This window comes from Pleuronectes platessa, chromosome 5 (genome assembly GCF_947347685.1).
Source record: "Pleuronectes platessa chromosome 5, fPlePla1.1, whole genome shotgun sequence".
Taxonomy (NCBI): Eukaryota; Metazoa; Chordata; class Actinopteri; order Pleuronectiformes; family Pleuronectidae; genus Pleuronectes; species Pleuronectes platessa.
Window position 1 is genome coordinate 10,470,919 of NC_070630.1, and position 11,706 is coordinate 10,482,624.

General features: G+C 41.4%; 1 protein-coding gene and 1 long non-coding RNA gene across 4 annotated transcripts; one reads left to right on the forward strand and one right to left on the reverse strand.

Moving 5' to 3' along the window:
* The first annotated feature begins 4,043 nt into the window (after positions 1-4,043).
* Positions 4,044-4,993, forward strand: LOC128440251 (uncharacterized). The gene is made up of 3 exons (XR_008338492.1): positions 4,044-4,163; positions 4,244-4,355; positions 4,464-4,993. It is a non-coding gene; the product is annotated as an uncharacterized LOC128440251 (long non-coding RNA).
* Positions 4,879-6,785, reverse strand: LOC128440245 (uncharacterized). 3 transcript variants are annotated; one of them, XM_053422911.1, is made up of 8 exons: positions 6,408-6,785; positions 6,244-6,314; positions 5,817-5,993; positions 5,495-5,553; positions 5,359-5,421; positions 5,208-5,270; positions 4,988-5,119; positions 4,879-4,904 (listed from the first exon to the last, which is right to left on the reverse strand). In XM_053422911.1, the coding sequence occupies exons 1-8, from the start codon at positions 6,578-6,580 to the stop codon at positions 4,884-4,886; spliced, it is 759 nt and encodes a 252-aa protein (XP_053278886.1). In that variant the 5' UTR covers positions 6,581-6,785; the 3' UTR covers positions 4,879-4,883. The 3 variants fall into 3 exon arrangements, with proteins under 3 accessions (XP_053278886.1, XP_053278887.1, XP_053278885.1); XM_053422912.1 differs by having other exon boundaries at positions 4,879-5,119; positions 6,568-6,785; XM_053422910.1 differs by having other exon boundaries at positions 4,879-5,119.
* Positions 6,786-11,706: the final 4,921 nt, after the last annotated feature.

Consider the following 11,706-nt stretch of genomic DNA (forward strand, 5'->3'; position numbering starts at 1 on the left):
TTTGCTATTTTGGCAAAATCACAAAACATAGCCTGCTCTGTGAAGCTACACTATTAACTGAAGGTCATCAATATTTAAAAGGGAAGGGAAATAAATGTCATTTGCGCAGCTCAACCTCTCTCTTTTATACACACAAAGAAAATACAGGATAAAATAGTGATCCATATTAAACATGACAATCACCAGTCCATAAAGCTTTCCTCCCCCTCATTTAAGACCTACGTGACAATCATGTAACTGCAAATTATGGATTACACGCCCAATGCCAGCACAATCTAAAAAGGTATATATATACATATATACTGAAAATTACAAATCTGAAATTAGAAAATTATTAACCCAATTAAATTAACTCAGATAATTGATTTGAAATATCATAATACACTAATGTGTTTATTCGAAATGGCATATGATGAACTTTCTCTTCCCTAACAAGTCTTCAGAATTATTCATTCCTGTTCTTTTTTTTCTCCATTGCAATGAAGCGCTACAGAAATAACAATAATAATAAGTGTAACAAGTCCCTGCCTTTAATTAATGGTCACAGTTAGCATTGTGTCACGTTAACTTATTATAGGTATGTGTGTTTTGCATGTGTTGTATCAGGAGAGTGCAATCATTATAGCTCAGCCAATTGACAACCAAAAGCATTTGCTGGCTACTATGCCATACTAAAACCTACTGTGGCCCCTGTAGATAAACTGAAGGTTACCGGTAACAGCCATAATAAATCCTTGAACGCTTCTACAACACCCTCACAGGAAAGGGAGGGAAATCAGCTTTACAGATGATGGGGATCGTGTGACCGTGCTCGTTTTTGCCGTCGCTGTTTCAACCCGGCTTGTCCACACAGTGCTGCACATGACCTGTCCCTTCCCAGGGTCGGTCACATAAAGAGCGGGAGACACTCCCCGCCCCCCCCGACTGTAGATCAAGTGTGGCCGTGTCCATTTCATGAATTTCATGGCACAATTTCATTATTCTTTGCTTCATAAAAATTAAGTGGGTAGGCCCAACTTTCACTTTCAGGTCACTGTTTAAAGTTGAGGAAGTACGAATGGAGTCAGAGGAGAGAGGACTCAGGAGAGAACACTTTGGTGGGATTTGCCTAAGGTACAGTCAATGAGAGTAAAAATCTGTTTCGCCAACAATTCAACAAGACAATTAAGGGTCTGAAGTATTTCTTTTTAAGAATATTTCACAACAATACTTATTTGATTTGAGATTTGTCTGCTTTGACGCTGCTAATTTAGTGTGAGAGCAGGCACAATAGTCCCCATATATTCATTCTGAGGAAGAAGAGTTTTGTGAAAAAAAGTCTCATCAATTCACATCAATTCTACAAAGCAGCATGCACAACAGAGACGTTTAAAAAATTGACTTGGCTTACAAGACTGCAAATTAGCTCGCTCCTGATTAAGCAGTCAAAAGAAAAACATGTCACATGTTGACAGAGAAGAGCTCAGGCTGAAGAGTGGGTGAATTTGATATACCCACCACCTCTGTCTTGCAGCAACAAATAGATTTTTAATGAAGTGATCAGCTCAGTCCAGCATTTCCATTCATGGGTGAGATTTTCAAGTTTCACAAAGCAAACGTGAAACTGCATTTTCCTATGCAACAATCTAAAGATGCACTCCACAGAAAAGGGCAATGGGGAAGCTGATGTATCCAGAAACGTCCTGTATGAGATGATCCTCAGATGTGTGACATCCCGGCTCTGCACCTGAAACACGAAACAACAACGTTCAGATTTATTTCTTGATTTTATCCATTTTCTCATTCATCATGGTCAGGGGTGGACTGGGACAAAAATTCAGCCCTGGCATTGTCTGTCCAGACCAGCCCACTACATTATCAACGGACACCACATAGAAGTCCACAAATCTCGCGGCGTCTTCTCTCATGCATACTACTGTTACCACCTAGCTCAAAGATGGCAACAAGAAGCAAGAAGCAAAGAAAAACAAAGGCTGAGGGCCCCATGCCCCTGGAAGCAGCCTTTAGATCTGCAGCTGAAGCCCAGCCCAAAAGGGCAGGCCAAGGGTGACGCCCCTGCCAGCTCTACCTGTGTCTGGAAAACAACTCTTCAGACTCTCACATGTCAAGTGGTCAACCTGAGAAGGACATGGATACATTATAATGTCTCTAATCATCACAAATTAAGTATGATTTCATAAAACATAAAACATGATAAACTCACCAGACTAGAGGAGACTCAACAGACAAACTTTGGTACAGTGAAGGCAGAGAGTGGAGGCAGACAGAGAGCAAGTCCTCGAACATGGACAGAGGGGGAACAACTCCTCAGGCTCTCACATGTCAAGTGGTCAACCTGAGAAGGACATGGATACATTATAATGTCTGAAAAATAAAGAAAATGTTTTCCTCTGTCCTGAACCTAGAGTTGAGAACTTTTTGGATGTGTGTTTCTTTTAAAACCTTTGAAAATTATTATAATAATGAAGTATGAATTTATACATTAAAAAATACATGATAAATTTACAATTCTAACAGTGGTCCCAAATGTCCACATATAAAACAGTGGGAGAACGACTCCTCAAATATATCACAACAACCTGTAATAATTGATAATTTAGTGTACATGATCACACCATTAAGGATCAACACATAAGCACTCTCATCTCTATTTACAGCTCAGAAAGTTTACTGATGCTATGGCAACAGTAAACGACGTTAGTAGCTCTTAGCTAGCTTAGCTAAATCATCTGAACAATAATAACCCATAATATCACAATTCGGCATATTAAAACCAAATCAAAAACGTTTTCTACTCTGTTTTGGACATGTCTCAAAATCGTAGCCTAGCCAGCGCCAGGCCAACGTTACTTACCATGTCTGCCTCCACTCGCTCATCATTGTCGAGTCCTCCTCGCTCGTCTCCCGGCGCACCTGCTGCTGCTGGGCTGGTGAACCCGGCACCAAACAGGTCCGTCAGTTTGGCACATTTAGCAGCCTCCACCTCCAGAGACTTAGGCTTTTTTTCCCGATGCTTCTCAGCGCCACCCGGTCGTTTTTCACTCTTATTATCCATTTTAAGTTTCTGTCTCAGCAGCAGCCCGTCCCGCGACTCCCCCCGCCAATGCCGTGAGGTCCCGCCCCACCCTGGTTTGTGTTGTGATTGACAGCACTGTCAGGGCTCTCTGAGCCTGTCAGCCCATGACTGATTGACAATGACAAACAATAGACCAATAATATGTGTCGATACTGGCAACACACTGCTAGCCCTCTGTAGCCAATTGGCCGGCCCAATTGGAGGGAATTTAGAGAGGGCAGTCCACCCCTGGGGCCCGTTTCACAAAGCAGGTTTAGTGAAAACTCTGAGTTAGTTAACCCTGAGATGAGGGAAACTCTGGTTTTTCAGTTTCACAAAGCCAGTTCAGCTTTACTCTGAGTCAGTTACCCTGGCAACATACTCCGTGAACCTAACCTGCTCGCTGGCAGGTTTTCTTCAACTAACCCCGAGTCTCTCCTGCTCTTAAGTTGAAGCCTGCAGACTGAAGGCAGTGGCAGACATGGCGTGTCCTTTTATTGAAGAGCCAGTTGATGTCGAGGCGCAGATACTCCGCAGACATCTCCACCGGGAGAGGATTATTAGACCCCGATTGGATGTTTTATCATTCCCTGATGAGTATCTGTTTGAGCGTTTCCGTTTCTCTGCATCATCTATAATTTATATAAACGGTATTCTCAGCCCTCACATCGCTCACATGACGCATCGTGGACATGCTCTCAGTTCCGAGCAAATTCTTTGTATTGCACTTCGTTTTTTTGCCAACGGCAGTTTTTTGTATAACGTCGGTGACGCAGAGCATGTGTCCAAGGCAACTGTCTGTCGGGCTGTCCGAAATGTGACACTTGCACTGAAACGGCTACTATGCACGTTTGTAGTGTTCCCAAGTCACAGACCCACCAGACTTCTCAAAGAAGAGTTCCACAGAAGTGCAGGTATCAGTCTAAGCAGTAATTCATTTATGTCATAAAGCTTTGAGACTTGAAGCATTAATCAGTCAATTTGATATATTTTAGGGTTTCCAGGTGTGATTGGCTGCATAGATGGCACTCACATTCCTATCATCGCTCCTTCAATAAATGAAGGAGATTATGTGAATAGGAAATCTGTCCACAGCATTAATGTGCAGGTAGGCCTAAATAGTAGCCTTTAACATTCCAAATTAAATACACTACACCATACAGCTAATTACTGTTCTCCACTGTGAAGATCATATGTGATGGAGCCCACATGATTAACAATGTGGAAGCGAAGTGGCCTGGGTCTGTGCATGACTCATGAATGTTTCGTGAGTCGACACTGAGTGCCAGATTTGCCGGTGGTGAGTTTATATATATAATTTATATACAGTATATAGTTATATCCTATGATCAAATATTTTGTTTCCTCCTATTGCAACTGAAACAAACTGTATCTTGTATTATCATAGTAGAGTTCGATGGTTACCTACTCGGAGACAGAGGGTACCCCTGCCAGCGCTATCTGCTGACCCCTTACCCTGACCCTGAGCCTGGCCCACAGCGACACTACAACTTGGCTCACTGCAGGACACGAGCCAGAGTGGAGATGACCATCGGGATACTCAAGGCCCGGTTCCAGTGCCTTCGTAGGCTCAGGGTCACCCCAGAGAGAGCTTGTGACATTATAGTGGCATGTGTGGTTCTCCACAACATTGCCACTATTAGAGGAGAACAATGTCCTACTCTTTCCCCCTGTGATCCAGGTATTAATCATACCCCCCCTGCTGATACACGAGATGGAAGAGCTGTTAGAGACATGATATGTGTCAATCATTTCTAACTGACCCATCACCTCCCCAATGTTCAAGAACGACAATATGCATCTCATTTTATGAGGTCTTCTTTATTTCCTAGAAGGACAAATTTTGTACAGTTGTTAATCCTTTGTTGTTGAAACAATTAAAAAACATCCACCTGTGGGCACGTCACCCACCTTTAACTGATGGTCCAGCAGTTGTATTTCCTTTTCTGTTTTGGTGATCTGCAGCCTTATGTGCTCCATTTCTAGGTGTGATTTGTTTATTTGAGATTCTAAATATACCTTGTAAAGTTGTTTCACAGGGAGCTATAGGAACATAAATGACATTGAATTTCAGTGCCATGTCTATTTAGTGTCATTGTAAGTTGTGGGTCAATGCTGAACAACATCTTACTGAGGTAAGCTGTGCTGTGGAGGTTGATGGACCTTCTTCCCCATTGTAATTTCCAGCATGGCTCTGTTAGAGAGAAAGAAGTTTCAAGTTGTATTGTGGAACAACACTATTAACTGAGCCAAAGTTATTTAAAAAAAAAAGAGGTGTATACTTCAGCAGGCCTCTCTGCATCTTCCCTCTCTGTGGCAGCTGATAAGGTTTCTTCATCATCCTCCTGTAATGAAACAGAATGTGTGTGTTATATTCTACCAATTATGAAAAATCTGTGGAATATTAAGAGTACTTACAACAGCATGGAGGTCTGTTATGGCAGAAGGCTCAACGAGACAGATTACACCATCAGTAACTGGTAGAAAATGAAGATTAGACAGTTGATGATTACCCAGAAAAGTGCCCCACCTAATTTAAACACAATTTTTCAAACTCTGAGTCACCTTAAAATAGATTGATATCTGAAAGCAAAAGCAGCCAATTGCAAAGAACTGTAGCTTACTGCTACAAGAAAAATCAGTGTGCCAACTAAGTTGTGTCTAAGATGAATGGGTGGCCATTACTGAGCGAACACTAGAAAAAGGATTAACGTACATGCCATTCATTTGAATAACTTACCTCTTATGTAGGCCCCTGTGACCTGGGGCATGGGTGGGTCCGATGAACTCCCCCCAGAGATGCCCTCAGCAATGGGTCGTCCACTGTTCTGACTGAGGGCCATCTTTTCAGCCTCTGTGAGAGGTGGTGGTGGTGGACCGCCACCTGTTTTGCGGGCCTCAGCCTTTTTTCTGTTGGCTATAATGGAGGTCAAATTTAAATACATACAGAAAACACAACTTTGGAGACTTGTATGTATAAAAGGCATTTAGGTGTTGCTTTCATAGAGACAATATTAAATACTGGCAGTGTTGGGATTTCTCTTTTTTTTGCAGATTTCCCTAATTACTTAAATATATCCATCACATGTTGAATGTAGCCACTAAATGCTGTTTAATGAGGGCAGGCTAAACAACATCACAATTGCTTGTACTTTATTATACCTTACCTGTTTGAACTACATTTTTATATTTCATCTTTAGCTGCTGCCAAGTCCGTTTGGTGCCTGTTGGGTTGCACCTGTGCTCACAGACACACATATGGAATATAATTGTTGAATAAGTGGAACATTCAAGACAAAACATTTCTTTTTTTTCTCAAATTAATACTGACGCATTGACTCGGTCAGCAATTTCCTGCCACGCAAGATCCCGCGCTTTTGCTGCTGCCACAGTATTGCTTCTTTTTAAAAATATATGCTCACTTTCTGCATACGCAGTCATTAATATTTCCAACTCCACTGGGGAGAAGTAGGAGGATCGAGGCTGTTTACCACTTGTTGCCATGGTGAATCATGTTATCTGTGTTCCATTGATGAAGGCTTTTTATATCCTCATGCACAAGCTTCACTCAGGGTTACCTTGACTCTGAGTTGATTGAACTAAGTGTTATCACCTGTTCTGAAACCGAAAACTTAGAGTTTGACAGCTCAGAGTTGCTCAACCCAGAGTTAAGGTTTTAACTCAGAGTTTGTTGAACCTGCTTTGTGAAACGGGCCCCTGGTCTCATGGAGCATGCCAGTGCAGCGTCTCATTTTGGTGCTGTTTGGTTTCAGGGCAACAACAACCCCTTCATTGGTTTACATAACAACGACAGACACATCATCCACGTGAAGATTCTTCCACATGGGGCCACCAGGCAACACATGAGACGCATCCCATAATGAGCAGTTGTGAGGGGGCACAGGATTAATGACAGCGGGGCTCCCTGTGAGGCTGAGGGTCATTAGTCCCACCCAGGGGCGTCGTTAGGCCTGTTTTAGGGGGGCTGAAGCCCCCCTAAAATGTGCTTCAGCCCCCCAAAATAATTATTGTGATTTTTTTTTTTTTTTTAATTAAACTATTGTTTTACACATGGACAAGTTATTTATAACTCTCACATGCTACATGTCATTTTAAATTGACTTCAGGGCCATGAACATGTCTTCTGATCTGATATTGACCTCAAACATGAATAAATTGAAAAAAATGTGTATATATACAGTAAATATATAAATGATAATGAGTATATAAATGGACCTTAGTGTGTGTGTGCGTGCGTGTGTGTGTATGCGTGTGTGTGTGTACGTGTATGTGTGTGTGTGTGTGTGTGTGTGTGTGTGTGTGTGCATGTGTGTGTGGGCGTGAGTGTGTGTGTGTGTCAGATGGGCGTGGTCAGTGTGATGGGTGGGCCCTCAGATGAGATGATAGTATTATTATTGTATTGTTGTCATAATTAATATATAGATTTGACCTAATGTAAAAAAGTTAAGAAACATTGTTTGTCTATGCTCTGCTGTGTTCATATGAATAGTAGCAAACTAAATGAATCACACTGATTTGTTTCACTCCAACACTGTGTTAATTGATCAATGAATCCTGTGTGTATATTCAGAAAGACAGAGGTAGATGTTACTATACTAGTTATTTTTATTCAAAAAGTTTAACATATTTACAACACATCATTAGATCATTTCAAATATGTACAAAGGGGGACAGGGGAGGGGTTTGTTTTGAGGAGTAGAAAAAGGGTGAGGGTGGGGGCTTCTCCACCTCTTCTCTCTCCTCCAGCTCATCTCGGCCTCCTCCTTTCTGTACCTCAGTCCCATAGTTGGAGTTTTCTCCTGCTGCAGTTTCGTTTCCTTTCGGCCCTGAAGCAAGCACCTTCTCGTTCTCCTTCTCCATGTTGACCTCCACCTCACTGCTCACTTGTGCAGACTTGCTTCCAGAATTTTAGCCTTGGCCTGACAGTCAGTGAGCTCGGCCAAGCAGTCAACATAGGCCCTGAGGCGAGCATGCCCTTTCTCTACCTCCTTCGTTATGACAACATCTTTGTCTTTCAGCTGGTTTTCCAGCTGCTCCACCTTCTCCGTCAGGGCCTGGATCTCATTCTCCTTCTCCGTCTCCGTCTCCATCTCCCTCTCGGTCTCAGTCTCAATCTTAATCTCCTTCTCCTTCTCCTTCTCCGTCTCCTTCTCCTTCTCCTCCTCCTTCTCCTTCTCCACCGCCATCTTTATGATATCATCTCTGTCTTTAAGATGGTTTTCCAGCCGCCACACCTCCTCCTTAAGAATCAAAATGTTCCTGTTGGCTCGGAGGATTTCGACATTGTAGATCGTCACAAGTTTCTCCTTCTCCTTGTCCTTCTCCTTGTCCTTGTACTTCTCCTTCTCTTTCTCCTTCTCTTTCTCTTTCTCTTTCTCCTTCTCCTTCTCTTTCTCCTTCTCCTTCTCCTTCTCCACCTCCACCTCACTGCTACATCCTGTATCAGGCTGGGGTGGCTCCTGGTGCAGCCTTGCTTCCATCAGCTTAACCTTGGCCTGACAGTCAGTTAGCTCAGCAAGGCAGTCGAGATAGGCCCTGAGGCGAGCGCGCCGTTTCTTCACCTCCTTCGCTATGACAACATCTTTCTCTTTCAGCTGGTTTTCCAGCTGCTCCACCTTCTCCGTCAGGGCCTGGATCTCATTCTCCTTCTCGGTCTCGGTCTCAATCTCCTTCCTCTTCTCCTTCTCCTTCTCCTTCTCTTTCTCTTTCTCCTTCTCCTTCTCTTTCTCCTTCTCCTTCTCTTTCTCTTTCTCCTTCTCCTTCTCCTTCTCCTTCTCCACCGCCATCTTTATGAACTCATCTCTGTCATGAAGCTGGTCTTGCAGCTGCCACACCTCCTCCTTAAGAGCATTAATCCTCCTGTAGGCTGTGAGGAGTTCGTCATTGAGGATCTTCAGAATATCTGGTTTCTCCATGGTTCACCACAGAGAGTAGATGTATCTTTTGAAGAAGCTGTTGGATGAGTTGATGCACTGTTTTCCGAAGAAGTTTCTGCTCTTGTCTGGAACTTGAAGTCAAAAGGCTTTATGTCTGCAGGTGACAGGATGAAATAGTGTGTAAGATACAGGATATGTTAAAGCAAAATGGGAGAAGGAATTAAACATAGAAATATCACAGGAGGATTGGTGTTCTATGTGGAAAGCACAGCATTCATCCACAAGCTCAAGGAAGTGGAGAGAATTTGGTTGGAGGAACTCAATTCGTTATTTTATAACACCACATATTAAAAGTAAGCAAATTCAGTTAAAGGAACCGTGCTGGAGGTTGTGCGGAAACACGAACGCCCATCACTCTCATATTTTTTGGCTATGCCCAAAAATTCAGATATTTTGGGGGAAAATATGTCTGTCTTTAAGTAAGATTCTGGGATATGAAGTCACAAACAATGTAAAGGTGCTTTACTTCTGTATTTTAAAGGATGTCATCTCAGGAAAAGATTTGTATCTGTGTAAAATATTGCTCATGGCCTGTAAGAAAACAATCACTAAGAACTGGTATCAAGCGGACACCCCAAACCTCAAACAATGGATGGACATAGTAAAACAGATTAAGACAATGGAAAAAATTACTTTCTCTCTCAGATCCAGAGGAGCGATTTTCCCAAGTAAATGGGAGAAATGGACTACCTTTATTGAAGAATTAGATGACGCTTCACTATCAAGATAAGCTTTGGACAATCAAAGAAAATATGTATAAAACTGTTATACTGGTGCGCCCCCTCGTTATTGTTTATGTTATTGTACTTGTATTGTGTGTATGTCCTTTAAAAATGTGAAAAGACTAAAATAAAAAGTTAAAAAAAAAAAAAAAAGAAATAGTGTGTAAGATTTAGGTGAATTTGATCAATCAAACATTCAATATAAAACAATTGACACAGAGAGAGAGACACACGCAGAGAGAATGAGAGTGAGAGAGAGAGACAGACTGGCTGGTTTAAGCGTGAGATTGAGATTGAGAGAGAGAGAGAGAGAGAGAGAGAGAGAGAGTGAGAGAGAGAGAGTGAGAGAGAGAGAGACTCCCCTCCTGCTACGTGTGTATCTGGTTGCCATGGAAACTCAACTGAATGCAACTGCTCTCTCCTCACTGGGAAGAGAGAAATCTAAACTCTGAGTGCACCACTCAAACAACTATAATTCAGAAACTTTAAGTCCTATCTGTGAAATAAAGACATCGGGAGAATTCCAAGACTTTGCCGGACACACAGATATATTTGAAATTTGTGAGAGTAAAAAAATGGGACCGTGTGAGCAAGTTATGCAAGTTGATGCTCCTTCCAGAAAAGTTTTCTCTGAAATAACATTAGACCCAATAGAGAGGGATTGTTTTTTTCCTTAAAGGAGCTACACACCTCATGTAATGTGCTCCTAGCATTAACTTAAGCTTCCGTCAACTTGTCCTTCAACACATTAAAACTACACATTAACCAAAAAATCACCAGTAAATTTTTTGGGGAAATAAAACTTCCCTCATCAATCACCATGGCACCAAGCCCCTTTGATTTGAATTTGAATCTGAATTTGATTGGCAGTGATGGAAGCTGTTGTTTTTTTACTTTATCTTAAATACTAAAGTTAAACACCAAGGTTAATCTTCCCAATGTTACAAAACACATCGTTTGGTAGAATAAGCTGTGAAATGGGAACATTTCCTGGTGCTACAGGTGTTTTGTCCACAATGCCTCGCTCTGCCTGGCCTCGGCGACCTAACGCTACTTAGCATCACGTTAACACATATCACTCATTAAGATAAGCAGCAGAAAACACAAAAGAAGCCAGCAACAATATTTTCACATTTGTCATAAAAGCAACAGAAAACCGCACATTATCAACATGTAACAGCAGAAGCTTCATATTATACAGTGGTTTAATTTCAAACTTGAATAATGAGCCTGAATTGTATTGGTTAGCATGCTGGGTAAATACAGAGAGAGGGTGAGACATGACTTACCTCAGTCAAGGTCAGAGTGCAATAGCAGCTGTCTTAAAATTGAACAGTTTTTAAAGCAATCAACAGCCAATCAGAGGTCTCCTATCAAAATACCAACTTTGATGCTGTTCATCAAAGCATCAAAGGAGGTATTGAGAGAGTGTCCCTGTCAATCAAAATAATCTTCTATTTCAAATCTTAGCATCTGGTTGCTATGGTGATATAACCACCTACTGATGAGGAAGTTTTGCGATCATTTATTTCTGTAAATAAAAACAGGACGTTTCATTTTGGTGGACTTTTAATTGCGTCATTCTTGCAGCATCTGATCTTTAATTTTTTTAATGGCTCCTGTCTTATCACCTTCTTGTCTTAGTATTTATATATATATATATATACATATTATATATATATATATATACAATATATATTTACATATATGTTTATATACATTAACATATGCATGTAATAAATGAAACAAAATACATTGTTCATTTCGTCGTGTAACTCTTAGCCGCAGTATTTCATCACAAACGAACATGTGAACATTATACAACCCAGGATATTTCCAAACAAAATTCAGACTTAAATAGCTTAAATTTGTTTTACCAAGAGGTTCATGTCACACTGTATGGAGAATATTTAAGATAAGACGATTTTCTACAACCACAAATTCCATTGCA

Coding starts and splice junctions, on each gene's coding strand:
- LOC128440245 (XM_053422910.1), bottom strand. CDS start 6,580: ATGGCAACAAGTGGTAAACAGCCTCGATCCTCCTACTTCTCCCCAGTG. Junction 6,315..6,407: donor ATTGCTGACCGAGTCAATGC/GTCAGTATTAAT, acceptor CTGTGAGCACAG/GTGCAACCCAACAGGCACCA. Junction 5,994..6,243: donor TAAAAATGTAGTTCAAACAG/GTAAGGTATAAT, acceptor CCTCCATTATAG/CCAACAGAAAAAAGGCTGAG.